The sequence below is a fragment of the Meles meles genome, chromosome 11 (assembly GCF_922984935.1).
Source record: "Meles meles chromosome 11, mMelMel3.1 paternal haplotype, whole genome shotgun sequence".
NCBI lineage: Eukaryota > Metazoa > Chordata > Mammalia > Carnivora > Mustelidae > Meles > Meles meles.
This window is the reverse complement of record NC_060076.1, coordinates 36573089-36595205: the sequence shown is the minus strand read 5'-3', so window position 1 is coordinate 36595205 and position 22117 is coordinate 36573089. Positions and strand designations below refer to the sequence as shown.

The following is a 22117-nucleotide window of genomic DNA, read 5'->3' as shown; positions in this document are numbered from 1 at the left end:
CCTGGGCCCGCGCTCTATGGTTGCGGGCGCAGCAGGAAGCTGCTCTGGCCGCAGCACTCGATGCTCAGGAGCCGGCCTCAGACAGGCCGCCCCTCCCCGGCAGGAAGCAAGGGTGCGGCACAATCCGGAGCAAATGCTCGAACAGCGCCTGAGTTCCCTTTTAGTCTCTCACCCTCCCCTTTTTCAGCCGGGGGCCAAGACGGAGCCCGTCCCCCAGAATGCCCGCCCCCGGGGTGTGAGGCGGCAGGCAGGGACGTCCCCTCTTTTTGCGTCGCTCCCGGGACGTGGCGTGCAGCAGCTAAACGACTTCCGCGTCAGAGGGAACTCCAAGTCCCGGAATGTCTCGGGAGTAGGAGCGTCACTTCCGTGGTGTTGGAAGTTGCGGAGGATCGGGTCTAGGTGGCTGGTGCGTCTTGAGAGCGACTGGTTCAGGGCAGCGAGTAGGTGGTGGGGTGAACTTCTGTGTTTTTGCCCATCCTTCCCGTTGATATCCGGGTATGGAACTGGCGTTGGACTTGGGTGACCAGGACCTGCTGGACTTCCTGCTAGAGGAAAGCGGAGATTTGGGGGCCGAGCATCCACTTTCCGAGGTGGGTGGGGCTGTGAGTCCGAGAGGCGCGGGGTTGCTGGGACAGCGTTCATGAGGCGGTGGGTAATAATAGGTCAGGGCTTGTTAATTTGAACCCTGTGCAGACGCTGAGTGAATGGGAGGCAGAGGATTTCCTGAGTTCCCTGCTGAGTACCCCAGCATCGTTGAGTGACCTTAGCTCCTCTGATTCCTGTCTTGTTCTACATGATCACACGTACTCTCTCTCACAGCAGCATGTCTCCATAGATCTAGGTGAGTCTGAAATAAGTGAGGTTTGGTGGGAGGAGAGGACTCGTGGGCCTGGCTATTTATACTTTCCCTTTTGCAGATGGTGAGAACTATGGAAAAGAGGGGGCCCAGACGACTCCACTGCGTGTGGAGGAGCCTGCAGAGCAGGTAGTTGATTTATGGCGGGATTATTCCCACATTGCAGGGGGTGGGGGCGGATTCACTTTCCTTTCTGACCTCCCCTTACAACTCTGCTGCCCACCTCCTGGTAACCCCAGGAAATTGCTAGGCTGATACTGACAGATGAGGAGAAGAGGCTGTTGGAGAAGGAGGGGCTTACTCTGCATGGGACACTTCCTCTTACTAAGGTAAGACTCTCATTGGTGGGAGTGAAAGCTGGGGGGAGGGGTCAGGGGTTGAGTCCCAAGCACCAGCTTCTGTTAATTTTATTTCAGGACGGACTGAGGTTAGAAAACTTAGCCCATTTGTTGCTAGTAGGAAATTGGAACTTGTTGTTAATAAGGTAGATGCAGAGGCATATCCTGGTTTTGTGGGGTTTATACAAACTTTTGGTGTTCGCTTAAGAAAGAAGAATTCAAAATCATCAGTGCAACATTGGTATAGGGACCTGAAAAGGACTGTACAAGCAAAGGGCCCTGATGCTTAGATTTCAGTAAAGAACTCATCGAAATCCACCTATAGCTTAACGGTAGAATTAAGTTTTAGAATTCATCGAGGCTGGACTAATAGCAAAAATAATTATAAAATCCCAAGTTTTAAAGTTTCAAGCAATGAGAGGCAGCTTTACAAGCACCTTATTCTGGTACTGTTGTGAAATCAACAGTACAGAAAAGTTGAGAGAATTTTAATTTCTTAAAAGTATAAGATGAGTTAGCAGTAGGGGATGACTAAGAAAGTGAGTGGGGTTCAAAGGCTGTATCAATGGAGGTGTTGTCTCTAGAAGGGCAGTGACCGTCTTATTATCATTTATACTGGCCAGAGCACATCTTAGTGTCTAGTTTTGAACACAGATCTTTGACAGATATTAAGAGGATACTGTCCATCCCAAGGAGAGAAGATAAGGTGAGGAGTTAAAATATATGCCCAGATTTTTAACTCTGAAGAAATGTTAAGTGCCTTAAAATAAAGACTGTTTATTCTATTCATTCTATGTGGCCTCAGAGATAGATACTATGTTAAGTCCAATTGATAGATATCATTTGTTGGGTCAGGATAAGGAAGATTTTATTTTATTTTATTATTATTTTTTAAAGATTTTATTTATCCATTTGACAGACAGAACCCAAGTAGGCAGAGAGGCAGGCAGAGAGAAAAGGGGGAAGCAGGCTCCCCGCTGAACAAAGAGCCCGATGTGGGACTTGATCCCAGGACCCCAAAATCATGACCTGAGCTGAAGGCAGAGGCTTAACCCACTGAGCCACCCAGGTGCCCCGATAAGGAAGATTTTTTTAAAAATTTTATTTTAATAGATTGCGCTTGTGTGCACGAGCAGGGTGGGGTAGGGGGCATAGGGAGAGGGAGAGAGAATAATAATCTCAAGCCAACTCCCTACTGAGTATGATCCCACAACCCTGAGATCATGACCTGAGCTGAAATCAAGAGTCAGACTCCCAGGGGTACCTGGGTGGCTCAGTGGGTTAAAGCCTCTGCCTTCGGCTCGGGTCATGATCCCGGGGTCCTGGGATCGAGCCCCGCATTGGGCTCTCCGCTTAGCAGGGAGCCTGCTTCCTCCTCTCTCTTTGCCTGCCTGTCTGCCTACTTGTGATCTCTGTCTGTCAAATAAATGAATAAAAGAAAATAAAATCTTCAAAAAAAAAAAAAAAAAAAAGGAGTCAGACTCCCAAGCAACTGAGCCACCCAGGTGCCCCAAGGGGAGTGGTGTTGGTAGTGTTGGTGGTGTTGTTTCTGTTGTTTTAATTAATAAAATTGTTAAAAATGGTCTGGCTCATGAGGATGTTAACCCCTGGCCTTCAGAGGCATTCAGAGAGAAGCCAAGTGCCTGTTGGTCAGGGAAGCTGTAGAAGGGATTCCTGCATTAAGAAGAAGATTGAATTTAGTTGCATTCTGACTCTTCGGTCCAGTGTTCTTCTGATGAGACTTCTTCTCTGTGTTCCCTTAGATGGAGGAACAAGTTCTGACACGAGTGCGGAGGAAAATTAGAAACAAAAAGTCTGCTCAAGAGAGCCGCAGGAAGAAGAAGGTGTATTTGGGAGGTTTAGAAAGCAGGTACAAGAGGGAGAGGGATGGGGGTGGGTGGTGAGGAGCAGAGGTAGTTGGAAGCACTGGGGTTTGAATGGGGATACAGGCCATATCCCTATATCCTATTATTTCCCCAGGGTCTTGAAATATACAGCTCAGAATCTGGAGCTACAGAACAAAGTACAGCTCCTAGAGGAACAGAATTTGTAAGTAACTCCCTAACATCATCCCTTCTCCCTCCCATTTTATGCCATCTCACTCTTTCCCCTGCTCCACACTGGGCAGCTCCTACATGCAAGGTCTGGTGCTTGGCCTTTAGGGGATCTGGTTTCAAGAAGTTCACAGTAACAGGGAACAAATTCACAAGTTACTTAGTAATTTAAGTACTCAGAAAGAGAAACGAGGGAGTAACAAAGACCCCAGGGAACCCTCCTGCACTGTTGGTGGGAATGCCAGCTAGTGCAGCCACTCTGGAAAACAGTATGGAGGTTCCTCAAAAAGTTGAAAATAGAGCTGCTGTACAACCCAGCAATTGCACTACTGGGTATTTACACCAAAGATACAAATGTAGTGAACCGAAGGGGCACGTGCACCCCAGTGTTCATAGTAGCAATGTCCATAATAGCCAAACTATGGAAAGAGCCTAGTTGTCCTTCAAGAAATGAATGGATAAAGAAGATGTGGTGTCTATATACAATGGAATATTATGTAGCCATCAAAACCCCCAAATCTTGCCATTTGCCATGATGTGGATGGAACTAGAGGGTGTTATGCTAAGAGAAATAAGTCAGTCAGAGAAAGACAATTATCATATGATCTCACTGATCTGTGGAATTTGAGGAGCAAGGCTTCATTGGGGGGAAAATGAAACAAGATGAAACCAGAGAGGGAGACAAACCATAAGAGATTCTTAATCTCATGAAACAAACTGAGGGTTGCTGGAGTGGGGGGGGGGGGGTGGAAGGGATGGGGTGGCTGGATAATGGACATTGGGGAGGGTATGTGCTATGGTGAGTGCTGTGAATTGTCTAAGACAGATGAGTCACAGACATGTACTCCTGAAACAAATAATACTAATTAATTTTAAAAAAATTACAAAAAAAGAAAAACCCCATAGGGCAGATGACGTTTGATGATAGATAGGATTCTGGGGTGGGGATCAGGATAGGGAACACTCTAGGCAGAAAGAAAATGGCAGAAAAAAAAAAAAAAAAAAAGAAAGAAAGTGGCATAGTGCAGTCTGGCATGAACCTGAACGTTGAGTTGAGTCAGAACATCGAATGCCTGGTGAGGATTGTGTAAATAGCTGAGCGGGCAGTATAGAACCCCTGAAGGTATTTGCGAAGGAGTTTAAATGAGGTCAGACAGAAAGGTGTTTGTTTTAATGAGAAACTTAAGGCATTTTTTTCCACAGAGAGGAAGAATCCATTTATAAATAGGATAAAAAACTGAAGAGATCATTCATTGCACAGATGGAGGGGCAGCCTTAACAGGATGATTTCATTGTTTATCTCAGGGTGCCAGGCCAGGGGCTGTTCACTGTCCCTCTTCTTCCAGGTCCCTTCTGGACCAGCTGAGGAGACTTCAGGCCATGGTGGTTCAGATATCAAACAAAACGAGCAGTACCAGCACCTGCGTCTTGGTGAGGATGGTGAGGGAAGGAAAGATCCTTTTCTCGGATGGCAGGGACAGGGCTGCAACCTAGAACCCTTCATTTTTTCCCATTCTCCAGGTTCTACTTTTCTCCTTCTGTCTGCTCATCGTACCTGCTATGTACTCCTCTGACACAAGGGGGAGCCTGCTGCCTGAGCATGGAGGTGAGAGGTTTGGGAATACCATCAGGAAGGGCTGAGGGAAAGCCTGGCCAGTCCTTGAGGAGTCTTTGTTTCCATAGTGTTGTCCCGCCAGCTTCGTGCCCTCCCCAGTGAGGATCCCCACCAGCTGGAGCTGCCTGCCCTGCAGTCAGAGGCACTGAAGGACAGCTCAGACCAGGAGCTCCAGGCTCCTGGCAACTCTTGCTGCCTGATCTTCCATATGCCTCAGACTCCTGGTGCTGAGCGTCCCCTGAAGCTGCCACTTCCTGTCCCTTCCTCAGAGTCCCCCTGCCCAGGTCCCGTCCTTCCCCTGCATGCAAATTTGACAAGAGGTAGGGGATGGCTCCCTACTCACAGCCCCACATCTGTTATCTTACAGGGCAGATATTCAGGCTAGATGTGAATATGGGGGGGCTAAGCCAGAGCCTGAGGTTCCTAGTCTGGGTCTACATGAAAGGGGTGGGAGAGGGCTAGCCTGAGCTCCTGTGTCCTGCGTCAGGAAGACTGAGAGTCCAAACACACCACACTTAACTGGCTTTCTGGGTCTTTTATTTGTATCCATGTAAATCTACCGCCCCATGAATGGGCCCGGGGGAATCAACTGGCCTCCTTGAACATTTCATGCGTGAGGGGATTGGGTGAGAGAAATAAATAAGTGATTCTGATGCTTGGGTCATCTTCAGCCCCTCTTTACTGGCCCGACTGGGTGGAGAGAAGGGAAGGAGCATGATTGTCTTGGTGGCTCAGGGTTGCAGGAGACTTGGAGGGTAGGGGGAGTGATGAAGAGGAAAGGCCAGGCTGGAGGCTGGGCTGTTAGAGCCTCCCTCCCACAGTCAGAGGGCTTCCTTTGGGTTTGCCATGGCTTCCTTTGGTCTGAGGTTAGGCCCTGTGCTTAGTCCTGTGCCCAGTCCTGTGCCCTGCTGGGCTCCTGGCTTGGAGGCCTTTTTATGCCGCTGCTGCTGCAGGGCCAGCTGCATGGCCCAGATGCTCAGTGGCCGCATGTAGGCCAGAGAGCGGAACACCCGCTGCTGACAGTATGCTTCAGGGGTCTGGAAAGCCAGGCCCAGACGCTCCCACACAGTTCGGTAGCAGCCTTCAGCTGTCTGGAAGCCTTCCGAAGTCAGGCCCTGTAGGAAAGAGATGTCAGTCACATTACTTGGCAATCCCTGAATAGCTACTTCAGCTGCACAGATAGAGACAACAGGGCCTCTGCCCTTAGGGAGTTCCCAGCTAGTGGCAGAAATAAACCTGACCCACAGACAGAAGCCTGAAGGCAGAAAATGGAAGGCATGCCGGGGAAAGGAGAAGCTTTCCAGGTGGGTAGGGCCCTACAGAAGTATGATGGCTGAGGAAGTTTGCCAGCCCAAGTTACAGATGGTGGAGAAATGGAAAGGCGGTGTATTACCTCCTGGATCATGGTGGCTGCCAGCCCATAGACCACACCCACCCAGACTTCATCAGACTGGACACTGGATCTGTCAGGGACACCATGGGGCTGCATCCCATTCACAGCCCCCATGGCTCCTCCTGCGAAGGCTCGGACATTGAACTCGAAGATTGTCTGGAGAGCACAGACCACGTGTCGGGTAGGAAATACCTGAGGGGCAAAGGCAGAATTACGGTTTCTTAGATTTGCTTCCCACCTCCAGGAAAAACTCACCTTTCTGGCTCCTCCTGCTAGTCTTTCTCACCTCAGTGTCTCCTTCTCCTAGACCACTGGCCCTCAGGAACCACTGGCCAGCACACTGGTCAGACATGATGCTGCAAGACTGAGGCTGAGGGCTGCAGTCATAGTTGTAATAGCGGCCTGGGGTGCAGGAAGACAAAATAATGTTCCTTGTGTCCCCAGAGCTGCCTTGGGACTCCTTAGGGTCCTCCAACTCACCATTCCACAGTAGTCTCTCATAGGCTTCTTGGCCCCGTCTAAGGATGGAAGAAAACTTATCCTGGACGTCCTTTGCCCCACACAGAACAGCCATCTGGACCACCACAGCCACAGCTGCCAGCCAGAGTCCTCCACAGTAAGCACTGATCAGGGACACAGGTTTGGGGGTCAGATTGGCAGTTCCAGCCACTCCCGTGCAACATAACAAGCAATGAGTCATTCTTCCTTGAGCCTACAATTCCCTGGTGCCCAGTTCCCCACCTGAGGCACCCTGGAAATCCCTACCCCCCAACCTGGGGCCTGTGGTGATCCATCCATCATAGGTCTGGTCTGCATAGCCTCCATTCTCAATGAGTCCATCTTGGTCCTTGTCAAACTTCATTTCAGATTCCATCACAGCCTAGAGAGGGACCAAGACACTGAAGACCTAGATGAATGCTAAAGAGAGACAACACTAGCCAGCTGGGCTTTCCCCCAGACACCAGTCATGCCCTTGGCACGCTGGCCATGGCACATGCATGTCTTACCAGACACACAGGCCACATGTCTCTCAGGAAGCCCTGGTCGCCCGTCAGGTGGTAGTCTCGATAAACCTGCAGCACGAACTTCAGGTTTAGGTCCTTCCAGTCAGCAGTATCGTGGATCACATATGCATTGATTCGGAGCCATGGCTCGTCATCTGTAGGAGGGGAGGAAACCTGACTGATTTGCATTGAGGGGGTAGAGTAGAGAGTATAAAGGTTGAGAAAGGGATGCAAACTGGGGGGTGGAAGAACTTTTACCTGGATCCCCAATATCATGGGGGATGACGTTCCTCCTTTTCACAGGTGCGATTACCCCACTCATCAGGTACTGTCGCCGTGTCAGGTCCTCCCTGAGTGTAGCCAGAGCTGGGGGAGCAGACACACAAGGTGGGGGCAGAGAATGGGCAGACATGAAGTGGGGCTCAGAACTGTTTATGACCCTAGAGGGGAACCAGTAAGCAGGATGCAGATATGTTGGGTATAGAGGAGGGTGGGGACAATCTGAGGGACCACAAAGATTCAGGGGTGTGGTGGGCTAAGAGGGCAGAGGGGGCACAAAAGGGACCCTCACCCATGTCATACTGCAGGCTGAGCTCAAGTTTGGGCCAGAGCATGACGAGGGCAAAGGAAGCGTAAAAGTGGACGTCATATGTGTTGTACATGCGATATTCCTGGCCTGGAGAAAGGAGGGAGATACACTTGCCAGAATTCCTGCTTCCCCTTCAGTTCCCCTCCCTGGCTTGTCCTGGAATTGGGGTTGGGGCACCAGCCTAGCCCACAGCTGCCACTTACTCCCTCATCCCAACCAGTCCCTCGGGGTAGGCAAAACCCACCATCCTGGCTTGTGGTAGGGCACTAACTGGCCCATGGTTATGGCCTGCCATACTGCAGCCTACCAGCAACTCGTACCTTCAAGGTAGCCAAATCGACCATATTCCCGGAGGATGGGGCGGAGCTGACACATGCTCCCGACCAGCTCGTCCGGTAGGGAGTCCTCGGGAACTTCCAGCCATACTGTGCCTCCATCAGCCAGGAAGTACAGTTCATTGAACAGCGCAGATTTGTACCAGGCAGGCAAGGATCTGAGGAGTCAGGAGGGAATGGTCTAATTTATTAGAGTGTGGAACTCTTAGGAAGGGAAGGATTCTGGAGTTCTGCAGAGCAGGGGGCACCAAGTGAATTCCAGCCCAACTCTGCTGACTGTGGTGGGTGAAGACTGAACCAAGGAATCCCAGCTGGAGTGAGTGCCCGGGAGAAAGGCAAGAGATCAGCCCCACTGGCACCTGTCATCCAATACTGGGCTCTGCCAAGCTGAGATCTTCTCTTCCCAGTCTACGTATCGGCACAGGGCATAGTGGCTAAGGGAGGGTGCTGCATTACCATCGCGGCCAAAGAACCTTGTGTACCGCCTGGGATGGAAAGAAAGGGGAAAAATGAGAACTGGGGTTCTAGGTCAGAGCTCTGGCACCTTGGATCCCTGTACTCTCTCGGTCCCTTCACCTGTAGTAGACCTGGCCCTTAGCTCCAAACATGATTCTGGGCATATCCCAAGCCAGTGAGAACTCCAGGCGGCACTGGCCTCGAGGTGGCAGCTTGCCTGTAACACACACAGCCCCAGCGATGCCTACTCCTTTCTGCGAGGGGGTGCTCTGGCCTGAGAGAAGCACAAGAAAAATCGGCATAGCACCCCCTTCAGTCCCAGGGATCCCTGATAAGGGAAAATAAAGCCTACTTGTTACCAGGTCTCTCACCCCTCCTCCCAAGACAGGGACAACCTCTCTTCCCACACCTCCCTATCAGATCCCCCCATCACCAGCGGGGGAGTCCAGCTGTCCATCTTGAAGTAGATCCTGCCACACCTGCTGCCCAGTGCTGTCAGGGTCAAAGGCTGTGATGTGGGTTACCGTGGTGTCCGCCTGTTAGGGTTAGGGTTAACACTCAGGGGAAGCTCCATGAGTACACTGGCTTCGGGCTACCTCTCCAGTGCCCGCTGTAATTCCCACCTCCAAGTTCTATAGGCTTAAGGGCGGTAGTGAGGACGGGACTCAGGGATGGGGTGCACTCGGGCCAGGTTGAGGGGAAGGGCGTGGGGGCTAAGGTCTAGAGTAGGCTGGAACGTACCGTGAGCCGCGCAGCCACAGCCATCGTGTAGGGATTTGGAGGGGTTGGATGATGCAGCAGCAGCCCCTGCACAGTCTCCCCATCACGCTCCAGACAGAAGGGCTCATTCCACAATCCCCCAGGGGCATCATCTCCAACCCCCAGTCCATTCCGCATGGAGAACATGATGGACACATCTAGGGCTTCGTCCCCTTCATTTTCCACATCCCACACAAAGACTCCTACAGGTAGGCTGCTGTCCTGGGAGCAAAAGATCATACTCAGACGGTCCCAGTGTAGCTCCTCCTGGTCCCACTCCTCCACACCCAGGACATGGGTCAAATACTACCCCTGCCCCCAGGGGACTCTCTTTAGTTTCCACTTGCATCTCCCCATATTCCCAGGCAGGCTGTCTTACCACTGAGTGGAGGTCCTGGAAAACCAGCATGATGTCATGTTCCAGTCCCCTCTCTTTCACAGATTGTGGAATTTACAGCAGAGATAGATCTCAGGGAAGGGAGGGCAATGGAGGAAACACAGTGGGAGCCTCACCTGGTAGTCATGGGGCAAGATGGGTGTGATCTGGCGACAGGTGAGGGTGACATTCTGGCCAGGAAGCTGATAGACAGTCCAGGCTCGGGGATAGAGGGCGTGGTAGAATGCAAAGTACCCACACAGGCCCCAGTTCCAGCTGTGCAGGGCACTTGGGCGCTCCACGGACAGGACTTGCTGGTACACAGTCTTCCCCTCCCGACGCAAGCAAACTGTGAACTAAACCAAGAAGGCAGATACGCTGGGATGGGGTAACCACAGGCACCTCAAACTCATCTCCTCTTCCTTTTCTGCGCTTACAGGAGTTATCATTGTGCCACAGCCTCGCTCATCCACTCAGCCCCTCTCCCACACTGTGAGTCACCACCAGGTCCTACCTCCTCTCTCCGTGGCTTTCTCTCCCTTCTTACTGTGGTGGTCTTCGTGCCCTCACCATTTCTGTATTTATGCTCTGCCTCTTCCCATCTGGTATCAGCATGATCTTTCTTACAGACGAATCAAGATATGCTAGTCTGTATTTATGTCTCAGTGACTCCCCATGGCCCTCAGGCTAAAGTCTAACCTCTTCTACCTGGCTTTCAAGGTCCTTGATCTGGCCTCTCCCTGCCCATTATATTCATGACCTGTTCAAGCACTTATATTCTGATCATGTCAAATACTCACTGTTCCTTGAACATACTACATTTCCTCCTCGTGCCTTTGCTCCTGCTCATTCTCCATCTGGTGAAACCTTTCATTCTTCAAAGCCTAGGCCAAATGCCATCTCCATCCTCAAGCAGTGAGTCATTGTCCTGTATGTCCCCCTACCTCTCTAGTCTAGCATGTTATAATGTTTTTGTTTACATTCTGACTCCCTGACTGCTCTGTGGGTTCATTGAGGGCAGGGCCCTCTCCAATTCACTGAGGCCCCCCTCTCTACTACATCTCCACCACCAGAGACAGGCACAGCTGGCATGTGTAGAGAGAAAATGGGTAAAGTCTAGAGCAGTGTCCTTTTTTTCACAGCGTACTATCTATCCCTCTCATTTTGGTTCTTACGTGGTCTCACAGTCTCCATTTTCTCAAAGTCCCATTCTAATAAAAATATAAGCTTCTGTAGCATAGGGTCTATAAGGGGTTAGTAGCTCTTCCCTTGCTTCAAAATAATTTTTTGTACTTCAAAATGTATTTTTTGTTTTAATTTAATGTACATTTTAATGTATGTATGTATATAATAATTTTTTATGTTGTTGGAATGGTAGAGAATGGTTAAGACCATGGCCTTTTAACCACAGCGAAAGCTGGTTCTGAATCCCAACGTGCTTCCTTTTGCCAACCACATGATCTTGGGTGTATTACTAAAATCTCTTTGGATCTTAGTTTCCTCCTCTATAAAATGGGCATAATAATGGTACTTACTTTGTAGGACTGTCTTTAAATATTAAATATCGTACAAAATGCATAGCACAATCTCTAGCACATGTTAAGTATGCAGTAATTACTTTAACTCTAGAGTCATGATTCTGGAAGGCACTTCCCCTCAGGATACCTAATGGATGAGCCAGAGAGGAAGCTTGGGGCACTGGGCAGGGCCGGTAAACCTGAACTAGGAAGGCCATTGTCATTAATTGGACTCAAGGTCGGCTAGTCATTTTTTTCTTTGAAGATGAGCTGAAAGCTGGAGGCATCCCTCAGACAGGAAATGGGAACGTGGTGGACAGCTCCACCTCTGAGGGCGCTGGAGAGATGATGATGAAAGGCAGACCACATGACTCTGGCACCTGAAGGCCCAGATGTGATGAACGAATAGAGCGAAAAGAAGTTAAGATTCTGAGAAAGGGAAAAGGCTAGAGAGTTATGCCTGGGAGAGGAGGGGCTTCCCAGACTCTCAGGTCTCAGGTCTCTCTCTGGAGGGAGACCTCCAGAGGAGTGATCAGCAGCAGAGGAGCTGACCTCTGGCTGAAGGCTGGCAAATCAGGGTGAATAGTGGGTATTCTGTACATCTTTATTCCCCACGCATTTATAGACTTTTGGGTTTGTTTTCCCTTCTGGTCCTACAAAATACTTTTTCAACCAGGTTAAGTGATCTGGGAATTCCTTGCACCCTCTGTGACTGGGTACTGGATTAGCTAGTGAAGCTGGGACAGTGAAGGACGTAAGAGGCATTTACTAGAGAAATGGAGGGCACAGGGGGTGCTGGGATTGTTTATGCTTTTAAGAAATGTATGCTCTTGGAGTATCTCATTCCTAGTACATCCTAGCACAAGGCTGGGCACATGGAAAGCATCCTGAAAATACTTCTTAGAGTGAACATGTGCACATCTAACTTCCACATCCTACACGGGCTAAGAGGTTCTTCCTGACCTGGGGTATTGTTCTGGATCTCTCCTCCACCTCCTGGTTCTTACTTGGTCAGCAATGACTGTCCGGTGCTGGTACATTCCAGGATTAAGCTGCCAACGACAGAACTGACCTCTCCAGCCTCGGGTGATCGTGCCTCCCCCGATGCCACCCAAAGGACAACCTAGAGGTAGAATCAGGATGGTTAGTGGGGTATGGCAGAGAAAAAGAAGCCCATTTCTTTCTAGACGATAAAGATGAGTTTTTCTGAAAACTAGGGGAATATCATATCAATGCAATGTACACTTTAAACTTACAGGATGTTTTGTGTCAATTATAGCTCAGCAAAGCTGGGGAAAGAAAACCCCAGCGATGGGGTGGTGCGACGTGCTTAAGCGGGAAGCCTCTTTGCCTAGCTCTGCAGTAGCCCCAGAGGCTGGGCCCTCTCTGTGCAGAGTAGAGCTGGGGTGAGGCTCACCATAGATCTGTCTCAGGGGTACACAATTGATGAGGTCAATGAAAGGTGTCTTCTTCTCCACCTGGGTCTTCCGGTACCACCACTGCAGGTACCTGAGGAGCAAGAGGCAGTGTGAGTGGAAGGGGCGGGAGGCAGTACCTCCTGGGCTGCAGTCACCTGCCTCTCTCTAGGCACCCAGATGTAACTTCCATTAAATGGGTCTGCAGAGGGGCTCAGGATGGCTTAAGTGCCTACCCTAGACTCAGGTCATGATCCCAGACACGTTAAGTGTCTACCTTAGACTCAGGTCATGATCCCAGTGTCCTGGAATCAAGTCCCACATCGGGCTCCCTGCTCAGTGGAGAGCCTGCCTTTCCCTCTCCCTCTGCCTGCCATTCGCCCTACCCGTGCTCGCTCTTCTTCTTTCCATCAAATAAATAAATGAAAATTTTAAAAATAAATAAATAAAAATATTTAGAATTTATTTATTTATTTATTAAATGGGTCTGCAGAGGACCCATTTCCTTCACTTCCTAATCTCTCCTCCTCTTTATCTCTCCACAGTTCAAAGTCCTCTCCTCTTCCCAGTCACCCCACTTTACAGCAAGGGACTGTCTTTGTTTCTCCCCTCTGAGGAGCTTTCTGACCTTGTCTCACCTCTAATTCCACTACCACTGCTTGAGTTTAGCCCAGGAGCTTTTGTTTGAGGTGCTGAAAGGTCCAGTTTTGGTTTCCCAACCACAGCCACCCCCAATAGGCACAGCGCGCTCAGATAACTTTCTTCTTTTTTAAAATGACTATTTTTCTTCCTGGTTGTGAAAGGTGAAAATCTGAGGGCACCTGGGTGGCTTAGTGGGTTAAAGCCTCTGCCTTCACTCAGGTCATGATCCCAGGGATCGAGCCCCACATCGGGCTCTCTGCTCAGCAGGGAGCCTGCTCTCCACCCCACTTCTCTCTGCCTCCTTATGATCTCTGTCAAATAAATAAATAAAATCTTAAAAAAAAAGGTGAAAATCTGTAGAATATACCAGATGAAAGGGCAAAAAATCCCACCCGTAGACAACCAGGATTTACATTTTGGGGCATATCCTTTTAAGTCTTTTTAAAAAGTTCAGCGTTTAAACTGTAAGTTTTCTGAGACTGCGCTTTCATAACATCCTAGTAAAGCCTAAAAAAATCCCCACACTTTCCTGGTCTTGTCATAACTCCAATAGACAAATGATTCTGTTTGGGATTTAAGGCTCTGACATCTATTTCAGCCTAACTTCTAATCTCAAACCCTATAAATCCCCATTCAGACTAGGTCTTCACTAAGCAACCCTTGCCCCACCAGACTCTCCCAATTCCACTGTCCTCCCTACCCACCTATTTTATGCCCATCACTCAAGCATATCACCTGGAACCATGTAATTGGGGTAAGCAACTCCTCAGAGCCTCAGTTTCCTCATCTACAAGATGGGGTACCTCCTGTCCTACCTACTTCATGGAATGGTTGAAAGAGCAAATGGTGTAACAAGTGGGAAAGCCATCAAGTAGAGTATGTGTGTCAGGTATGATCGTGACCTGTACATACACTATCTGACCTCCCATCAGACACTGTCTTGTTATTTCTAAGCATTCCTCATGTAAGCCTAACATACTTTCCATGGGGAAAGGGATATTGACAAAAACTAGTTGATTACCCATAGCTTCAAACACAGGCAGGGCACATGGTCTGGAGCTGGTTAAGTATTTGCTGAATTTAACAATGATTATACAAGCACTGGGGCACTAGACCGATGAACACGAAGAGGAGCAAGGGGAGATGAAATGTGATTACAGAATAGGGAGGATACATTCTGGGAGTAAGGGAAGGAAGAGGGAAGGCATAAAGTCCTGCTATTTTAGAGTAAACTGGACTTTGAAACAAGAGGCCAGAAAGAACTGGGGAAGGAAGGGGAGGGTGAAGCAGGGATGAGGGCAGCAAGGGAGAAATGCAAGACAGGGAGATACGCTGAACAAAGGAGAATCCTGCATAGAACAAGCACTCAATAAACACTTAGGAACCAATGGACTCTAGCTGGAAGGGAGAGCAATCAAAATGGAGTTCTTCCCACAATGAGGCCAAGAGAATGCTGGCTTGCTGCAATGCCTGATTAGAGGACCCCCAGTCTGACTTCCTCTTAGGGTTCACCTCTCATTCCCTTAACTTGGCAACTGGCCGTTCCTGACCTATTTGGCCTTCTTCATAATGTCAGCCCCAATTTAAGAATTATCATTCAGAATTGTTCCTTGTCTCACCCCTGCTTTCTCCTCAGTGCAGGACCACGTTCTGTTCTAAAAGCCCCGTGTCGGGGACGTCCACCCTATCCTGGCATGTGGAGCCAAGGTCCAGGGGGCTGAGCACAGTTTCAGGCCTCTGACTCAGCTCACAGTGAGGGACCGAGGGGCGAGGATGCCTACCTGTTCCTGATCTCAGTGTCCCTACCACATGCACCCCAATGTGCTTCTCTCAGCACGCTAGCCCTCCATCTTATTTTAACCCAGAAGCTTTGGGGGTCAAAGTTAGGCTGAGTCAGTTTCTGAAGTAGCCTGGAGGAATGATTTTTCTCTGGTACAAGCCACCCACAGGATCTAGCAAAGGAGCCAGATACCCAGGCAGTGCCAGGCCCTTCCCACTGCTTAGAGCTGGGGTTAGGTAAATGGGCTACCCAGCCCAGCCCTACAGCACTGACAGAGAGGGAAGGATCCCCTCGTTTAGAGGCTGTAAGGGCTGAATTTTCCAACCTTTATACTTCCTTCACCAGCTGTGTTTACAGTGTGGGTTGACTCAGGATGACCTCAGGGTGATGCTTTCTGTTCTCATATCCACCTGTTCCTGTTAATAGGTCGTGGCTCCTCATCACTAGCTTTTGAACTCAGAGGGGATCTGTAGGGATCTAAAGGAGTTCTACAGCTCAGGGTAAGCACTTGGGGTGTGTGTAACCCTTGGGGGAAAGGGCATCAATGCAGGCTCTGGAACACTGTATTACCGGGGACACTTACAGCATTGCCTCTCTGGCCAGAGGTCTTTGCTTTTTCTATCAGGGATTGGCTATCCCAGAATAGAGTGAACAGCACCTCTCACACCCTCTCCTTGGGGTGAGAGCAGGCAGGCTGTAACCCACTCCCCGGAGCTAACGCTCGAGGAAAGAAACGTAATGTGTGCCTAAATGAGGTAGAGAGTACCCCAGCAGCTCAGGGTAATCAGGGTAATCAGGGTTGAGAACTTCCTCCTCCTGAATAAAACAACATTGTGTCGGCACTGCAGCAGCCAGACTATCCTTTCTCACCTTGCCACAAAGTATAGCAAATACCAAAGGGCGGTCTTTGGATAAGAGGGACTGTGTGAGAGGGAGCCTAAATGGGAAAGGCTGACTACAGGCCCAGATGTTCCTGTTCTTTCCTACTAGGAGGATAAGTTACTGGGAGGAGGGGGGTTGCAGAGATGTGACCCACTCTCACCTCCTAAAACCACAGGCTTAGAATATGTTGGGGTTTGGGGGCCACTAGACTGGGACAAAGCACTCACCTGCTTTCTCACCCTTTCTCACCTCTGCTGTAAGGCTTGTGCTGGAACAAAGTGAAACCTAATGTACTGTAGGCAATGAGATCTACTCACCGCAAGCCCATGCCCAGATGCTTTATCAAGTTGCTTAGGGAGATGTTGTTGGCATTAAAGGGTTTCCTCTTCTCTGCAAACTCATGAGCCAAGCAGATGCGCCAGCCAAAGGGAGGCACCTGGTAGCCCTTAGCTTTACCTTCATAGGATGCCATCAGTTGCCCAGAGTCCTCCGGACTGCTGCCGCCCGGCTCACTTTGGGGTCGATTGTCTTCAGGGCTCTGGAGGTCTGTAACCTGCCCAGCCTCAGTGCCTCCAGCATTTTCAGGGCAATAAACCTGTGGATCCCCTTTGGCACACCTCGTCTGCTCCGAGGCTGGGACTCCAGTTCCCATGTTCCCTGGATCCTGGGTCCGCACGACTTCGATGGTCCTTGGTCCCGAGTCTTTTGGTACAAAATACCAGCCAAGTCCAGATGTGGGCGGTTGTGGTAGTTAGGTGTCGTCTCGGAGAGCCGGGCGCTGGGGAAAGCCGAGGTGAACTGGTGTCTCTGTGGAGCCTTGGGAGCTGTTGTTGCAGCGGCGTTGGCGGCGACAGCAATAAAGCCGCCTCGGGCTCCCCCTCGGTCGTCTTTCTGGGTCCTGGGAGGGAAGGGTCGGGCCTCGTCGTCATTGGGCCGCGGTGATTAGCTTGCCAGACCAAAGAGCTACCGAGTCCACGGAAAGGGGAGGAGCCCCGGGGGCCAGCCCGCAAGGAACCGCCCCCGGGACCGGCCTGGGAGCTCTCGGCAGCCTCAGCCTGGTCCCCTGGCCGTGGCACCTGGCCCTTCCCTAGGTGGGACGCCGGTTGGTGTCTGGGACAGCGCCTGCGCCCAGGTGCCAGCCCGTGGGAAGGTGACCCAAGGCTAAAGGACAACCCGGGCCCCTTCCGGTTGGGCCGGTCGGGCGTTTCCGGCCGGAAGGCGCTCGGTCGGGAAGGGGGGCTGAAGGGAAGTCCCGCCTCTGTAGCGGACGCCGCCACGCACTTGGCCGGGTTCTGGAGGGGTGGGCAGGTGAGGGCCTCGGTGTGCCGAGACCCCGTTTTCGACCGTGAGAGGTGCCGGGGTTAGGGGCACGAGGTGACGGGCGGCGGCGGCCTTGGGCTGGGACCTGGAATCTGGTGGGAGGGCGGCGGAGGCCGGTTTGGAGGTTCGGGGGTGGGTGGTAAGGGAACTAACTCGGCGCTAAGAGGGGCGGGGGTCTGGGGCCCCGAGCGAAGTCCTGCCTTTACTGAGTCAGCTGCTACCCGTACTTCCATCCACCTCCCGCATCCCAAATCCAGGTGCTTCTCCCAGACTCCGTGGCGGTGACTGCCGGTCTCCTCTGTCCTCACCCCCAGGCTCGCCGCAGACGCCCCTCCCTACCGTGGTACTGACCTCTGACCCCTCCTCCACCCCGTTTACCTCTAGTTCTCATTCCGGAGCTGCCATGATTGAAGTGGTCGCAGAGCTGAGCCGAGGTCCTGTGTTTCTGGCGGGGGAGGCACTGGAGTGTGTAGTGACGGTCACCAACCCCCTGCCCCCCACGGCCACTTCTGCATCCAGGTAGGGATGCAGATACTGCAGAAGGTGGTTCTTCTGGGAGAAAACCTGGTATCTATAGTGCTAAGCCAGAGCTCAGGTTGTCGTGCAGCTACGCCACCACTTTTTTGCTCATTGTGTTCTCATTGTAAGAAAGGGCTGTTTAACAGAAGATGGGATTGACAGAGCCCTCCACACGCCCTTCCTCTCTTCTCCCCCATTCCCACTTCTACCCATAGTATACTTCTCTTTGTCTGATGGATTCTCTTTGGGGTTCTAGATTCCCTGACTCCTAGGACAGTCATCTGATGGTGTTGGTCTCCTCAGGGGGTTAACGAGCTTGGGAGAGTATTTGTGAGGTCAGGATCGCCCCTCTGATGCCTTCTTTTCCTCCTCCCATAGTGAGGCTCTGGCCTGGGCCAGTGCCCAAATCCACTGCCAGTTCCATGCCAGTGAGAGTCGAGTAGCACTACCTCCTCCTGATTCCAGTCAGCCAGACGTCCAGCCAGAGAGCCAGACTGTCTTTCTGCCGCACCGAGGTTAGAGATGGGCATTTGCCTTTGGAAGGGGGCAGATTCATTGCCACCGGAGAGTGAATTTGTTAAATTGTTCTAGGGTGCTTCTAGTCTTTGTCATATCGGAAATGTGGGGGAATGTATTTGTTAATGTTGGGAGTATAAGACTGATCCTGTCTTACAATAAGAAAAGAGGGGTAGCTTACTTTGGTCTACCCTTTGTTGGCAGTGCTCGTGGCCCCCATTCCTACGCTAGCTTCATCCAGTCCTGGACAATGGGGTCATTAAATTGCAGGGTTTGTTTTTGTTTTGTTTTGTTTTAATCTCTTTTAGGTGAGAGAGGTCAGTGTATCCTTTCCACTCCACCAAAAATCCTTTTCTGTGATCTGAGGCTAGATCCTGGAGAGTCCAAATCATGTGAGTGACTGCCTCCTCCCCACCCCTGGATTGCCTTCTAAAGCTCCTGGAGGGAGGACTTCTCTGGCTGCCTCTGGCTGCCCTGACTACTACTTCCCAACCAGACTCCTACAGTGAAGTGCTGCCCATAGAGGGACCACCCTCCTTTCGGGGTCAGTCAGTCAAGTATGTCTACAAACTGACCATTGGCTGCCAGCGTGTCAACTCACCCATCACTTTACTCAGGGTTCCTCTGAGGGTTCTTGTGCTGACGGGTAAGTAAGGATTTCTGAAGGAAATCCAGGGCTGGGGAAAAGCCTCACCAAAGCAGAAATGATCTAAAGAGGGCTTATGAGTGGGGGGCTGGAGAAAGGCTTCTGGTCTCAGTAAAGGTGCAAGGGGGTTGGGGAGGGAGGTTCTGGACAATAAGTTAAGTACCTGGGGTATGGTTCCCATTACCTTCAGCCTTCAGGTTGGAGTCTAAAACCTAATCTCTACTGTCCATTCCCTCCTAGCACTATTTTCTGCTCATTCTCTCTGTAGGCCTTCAAGATGTCCGGTTTCCCCAGGATGAGGCCGTAGCCCCATCTAGTCCATTCCTGGAAGAGGATGAAGGTGGGAAGAAGGATTCATGGATAGCTGAGCTGGCTGGGGAGCGTCTCATGGCTGCCACATCTTGCCGCAGCCTCCGTGAGAATCCTTTCACAATTGCCCCCCCCCCCCCAATCCTCCCATAGTATTACAGATTTTCCTAATTGCCCATACTTCTAAGGACTCACTGATATCCCACATTATGATGAAAAGCCCCACCTTGGCCTCTGGCTCCCAGCCCTTGATACGCTCCAGTGTGGACTCCACGCTTATAGTGTCCCATTCTCCCCAGATCTATACAATATCAGTGATGGCCGAGGAAAAGTTGGGACATTTGGCATCTTCAAATCTGTATACAGACTCGGCGAGGATGTGGTGGGGACCTTAAACTTAGGGGAAGGAACTGTAGCTTGTTTGCAGGTGAGAAGGAAAGGGGCTTTTGGGGTGCTGGGCTTGGAGGGCTAGGGAGGAAGGAGAAGGGCCTGCATAAAGAGGGGTGGTATATAGAAGTGAAGAGTGTGGTCACCCAGGGTCCTCTTGGTAAAAAAGCTTGAGGTTGGGCTCAAGCCTCTCATCTAGAGTCCGCACTTTGCAGTGCCTGCTAGCACCCACTTCTCTTCTTGCTCCCAGTTTTCAGTAAGCTTACAGACTGAGGAGTGTGTACAGCCTGAGTACCAGAGGCGCCGCAGGACGGGGGGTGTCCCCTCCGTATCTCATGTGACTCATGCCCGGCACCAGGAGTCCTGCCTGCATACAACCAGAACCAGCTTCTCCCTCCCCATCCCTCTCAGCTCCACCCCAGGCTTCTGCACAGCCATTGGTGAGATCCTGATCGTTATCGGAGGGGGGGAGAGAGTAAAATGCCCTATTTCTCTGGAATGGGTAATGGGTCCTGATTCCTAACAAACTCCTGGCCATACCCACACCCAGCCTTTGACCCTTAACACTTTCTCTGACCTTCAGCCTATTTCCTAGATGCACTGACACTTAAACTTTTAAGAGCTTTGTGGGTGTTCTTTCTTCCCCTGCCCGCTGTGACCCTGTGGCACATTGATCTCTGATGCTCTAGCATGTTTATGTCAAGCTCCCAAGTCCTGACTGTCCCATGCTATGGTTATCAGGTGCTTGACCTTGCTATCCTGATTCTCACATTTCTGGTTAACAGATATCTTTAGAGAAACTCTTGATCCTAGCCCTGTGGCTTTTCCTCCTCTTCCCGAATACTGCTTTTTTTTCTCATTCACTAACCACATCCTGAACTCGTTTTTACTCCTGGCTTCTAATGCCTCTGCCTTTATCTTTTTTTTCCACAGTGTCCCTGAAGTGGCGATTGCATTTTGAATTTGTAACATCACGAGAACCAGGTTTGGTGCTCCTACCTCCTTTGGAACAGCCTGAGCCTGTCACCTGGACAGGGCCTGAGCAAGTGCCCGTGGACACCTTCAGCTGGGACCTCCCCATCAAGGTGCTGCCCACAAGCCCTACCCTGGCCTCATATGCAGCCCCAGGCCCCAGCACCAGCACCATAACCATCTGAAACTGGCTCACCGTGACACTATCTTTCTTCAGGATACTGAGAACTCAGCACCTGGACTCTAGTAGGGTCCATTTTTCCCACGTGGGGTCCAATGGCACGGACAACGAGAGGCAGGCTTTCAGCTGTAGCATTAATTTATTTATTCAGAATAAATTGGCAGCTGCTAGTGGTTTCCCTGGAAGTGGCAGCAGCAGTGGGCAGTCAGCAGAAGGGTGATCAGTTGAGTTTAGCTGGAGTGGGGAGCAGGAGCCCCAGGAGCAGGAGTGTTAGCTGAACCCCATTCTGGGTCAGGCCCTCCCCCTTTGCAGGGCAGCCGAGGGTCAGATTTTTGCACCAGGGAGAATTGGCAGGTTCCTGCCTCCTGACGAACCTCACAGCCTGCGGGGAAGTCGATGGGATGCTGGGACCTGGGGAACCAAAGGATGGGAAAGGAGTCAGCACAGTGAAGGGCCACCTTTATCCCTGCCCCACACTTCTCTCTGCCAGCATTCCTCTCATATCTTTCCCATATCTTTAGTGTCCTCTTGGTCCCCCTAGCCAAGCTCTCATCTACCATATATGGATTTTTTCATTTCACAGCAGAAATATTTCCCCTCCAGACCCACCCCTACATCCCTCACTCTGTAGCCTGCAGCCTTATCTCTCAAAGTCTTGTTGGTAACTTCAGGTTCAGCCTGCCTCGTACCTCTGTTCTGTTCGTTCTCACATCACAGCAATCTGGTTACACCCTGGCCAGCCCTTAGTCACTCATGTCAGAATCATTCTCTCTGGCTGTCTTCGATCACTCACGTGTCACAGCAGCCCACACCGACGGGATGCAGACAGGTACAATGGAAACAGTCCTTGCGGAGCCAAGACTCACCCAGGGTAAAATATTTCCCTTCATAGTGGCAGGGGGCTAGGGAAGAACAGGAAATGTTAGTGTGTTGGGGATTGGTAGTGGCCGACAGAATCACTTGTGGTCTGGAATGGGAGAAAGTAAGTGCATATTGCCCTCATATTTAGTCTCTCCTGTTTCCAAGCTGGAGGGAGTCTGGGTATTCTGGTAGAGGATCATCTCTAAGCCCCCTCGCCCCAGCTCCCTCTGTCCTTGTCCTTCCCTAATGCCTCCCCCAGCTTTACCTTGAGCTTGAAAGTAGCACTTGCTGTGGACTCCTGGCTGCTGGAGGAGCAGAGAGATCACCAAGTAGATGATCCCCCAGCTTCCCAGGACCCCCTTCGCCTGTCCAGCCCAGAGCATCCTTAGGGTCAT

The 22117-nt window shown here is 51.0% G+C and overlaps 4 protein-coding genes across 9 annotated transcripts; 2 read left to right on the top strand and 2 right to left on the bottom strand.

The window, feature by feature from the left end:
* Window positions 1-5: 5 nt before the first annotated feature.
* Window positions 6-5527, top strand: CREB3 (cAMP responsive element binding protein 3). Of its 2 annotated transcripts, none has more exons than XM_046023434.1 (9): window positions 6-406; window positions 694-841; window positions 918-985; window positions 1096-1185; window positions 2958-3064; window positions 3175-3243; window positions 4595-4679; window positions 4770-4854; window positions 4932-5527. In XM_046023434.1, the coding sequence occupies exons 1-9, from the start codon at window positions 17-19 to the stop codon at window positions 5246-5248; spliced, it is 1359 nt and encodes a 452-aa protein (XP_045879390.1). In that variant the 5' UTR covers window positions 6-16; the 3' UTR covers window positions 5249-5527. The 2 variants fall into 2 exon arrangements, with proteins under 2 accessions (XP_045879390.1, XP_045879391.1); XM_046023435.1 differs by having other exon boundaries at window positions 274-590.
* Window positions 5384-17110, bottom strand: GBA2 (glucosylceramidase beta 2). Of its 2 annotated transcripts, none has more exons than XM_046023432.1 (17): window positions 16329-17110; window positions 12710-12801; window positions 12256-12415; window positions 9913-10131; window positions 9382-9616; window positions 9074-9176; window positions 8761-8914; window positions 8544-8669; window positions 8170-8342; window positions 7832-7936; window positions 7519-7626; window positions 7264-7415; window positions 7030-7136; window positions 6737-6879; window positions 6543-6658; window positions 6257-6448; window positions 5384-5978 (listed from the first exon to the last, which is right to left on the bottom strand). In XM_046023432.1, exons 1-17 carry the CDS (start codon window positions 16661-16663, stop codon window positions 5685-5687), a joined length of 2814 nt encoding a protein of 937 aa, XP_045879388.1. In that variant the 5' UTR covers window positions 16664-17110; the 3' UTR covers window positions 5384-5684. The 2 variants fall into 2 exon arrangements, with proteins under 2 accessions (XP_045879388.1, XP_045879389.1); XM_046023433.1 differs by having other exon boundaries at window positions 9382-9621; window positions 12300-12415; window positions 16329-17101.
* RGP1 (RGP1 homolog, RAB6A GEF complex partner 1) lies at window positions 17019-21582 on the top strand. 4 transcript variants are annotated; one of them, XM_046023437.1, is made up of 9 exons: window positions 17019-17143; window positions 17716-17850; window positions 18229-18365; window positions 18675-18758; window positions 18863-19012; window positions 19281-19427; window positions 19621-19748; window positions 19959-20148; window positions 20642-21582. In XM_046023437.1, the coding sequence occupies exons 2-9, from the start codon at window positions 17735-17737 to the stop codon at window positions 20863-20865; spliced, it is 1176 nt and encodes a 391-aa protein (XP_045879393.1). In that variant the 5' UTR covers window positions 17019-17143; window positions 17716-17734; the 3' UTR covers window positions 20866-21582. The 4 variants fall into 4 exon arrangements, with proteins under 4 accessions (XP_045879393.1, XP_045879396.1, XP_045879394.1 ...); XM_046023440.1 differs by lacking the exon at window positions 17019-17143 and adding an exon at window positions 17204-17319 and having other exon boundaries at window positions 20642-21579; XM_046023438.1 differs by lacking the exon at window positions 17019-17143 and adding an exon at window positions 17286-17385 and having other exon boundaries at window positions 20642-21580.
* Window positions 21092-22117, bottom strand: LOC123953302 (microseminoprotein, prostate associated). The gene is made up of 3 exons (XM_046023442.1): window positions 21988-22117; window positions 21655-21763; window positions 21092-21272 (listed from the first exon to the last, which is right to left on the bottom strand). Exons 1-3 carry the CDS (start codon window positions 22115-22117, stop codon window positions 21092-21094), a joined length of 420 nt encoding a protein of 139 aa, XP_045879398.1.

What these genes read in the sequence shown, in the direction of transcription:
- GBA2 (XM_046023432.1), bottom strand. Translation starts at nt 16,663, where the DNA reads ATGGGAACTGGAGTCCCAGCCTCGGAGCAGACGAGGTGTGCCAAAGGG. An exon ending in CAGCCTGCAGTATGACATGG is followed by an intron (nt 7,627 to 7,831) that starts GTGAGGGTCCCT and finishes CTGCTCCCCCAG; the next exon opens with CTCTGGCTACACTCAGGGAG. An exon ending in TGAGAGACTACTGTGGAATG is followed by an intron (nt 6,659 to 6,736) that starts GTGAGTTGGAGG and finishes CCTGCACCCCAG; the next exon opens with GCCGCTATTACAACTATGAC.
- LOC123953302 (XM_046023442.1), bottom strand. Translation starts at nt 22,117, where the DNA reads ATGACCCTAAGGATGCTCTGGGCTGGACAGGCGAAGGGGGTCCTGGGA. An exon ending in GTGCTACTTTCAAGCTCAAG is followed by an intron (nt 21,764 to 21,987) that starts GTAAAGCTGGGG and finishes GTTCTTCCCTAG; the next exon opens with CCCCCTGCCACTATGAAGGG. An exon ending in GGTGTGGGCTGCTGTGACAC is followed by an intron (nt 21,273 to 21,654) that starts GTGAGTGATCGA and finishes TTGGTTCCCCAG; the next exon opens with GTCCCAGCATCCCATCGACT.
- CREB3 (XM_046023434.1), top strand. Translation starts at nt 17, where the DNA reads ATGGTTGCGGGCGCAGCAGGAAGCTGCTCTGGCCGCAGCACTCGATGC. An exon ending in GCATGTCTCCATAGATCTAG is followed by an intron (nt 842 to 917) that starts GTGAGTCTGAAA and finishes TCCCTTTTGCAG; the next exon opens with ATGGTGAGAACTATGGAAAA. An exon ending in CCTGCTGCCTGAGCATGGAG is followed by an intron (nt 4,855 to 4,931) that starts GTGAGAGGTTTG and finishes TTGTTTCCATAG; the next exon opens with TGTTGTCCCGCCAGCTTCGT.
- RGP1 (XM_046023437.1), top strand. Translation starts at nt 17,735, where the DNA reads ATGATTGAAGTGGTCGCAGAGCTGAGCCGAGGTCCTGTGTTTCTGGCG. An exon ending in ACGGCCACTTCTGCATCCAG is followed by an intron (nt 17,851 to 18,228) that starts GTAGGGATGCAG and finishes CTCCTCCCATAG; the next exon opens with TGAGGCTCTGGCCTGGGCCA. An exon ending in CACATCTTGCCGCAGCCTCC is followed by an intron (nt 19,428 to 19,620) that starts GTGAGAATCCTT and finishes CATTCTCCCCAG; the next exon opens with ATCTATACAATATCAGTGAT.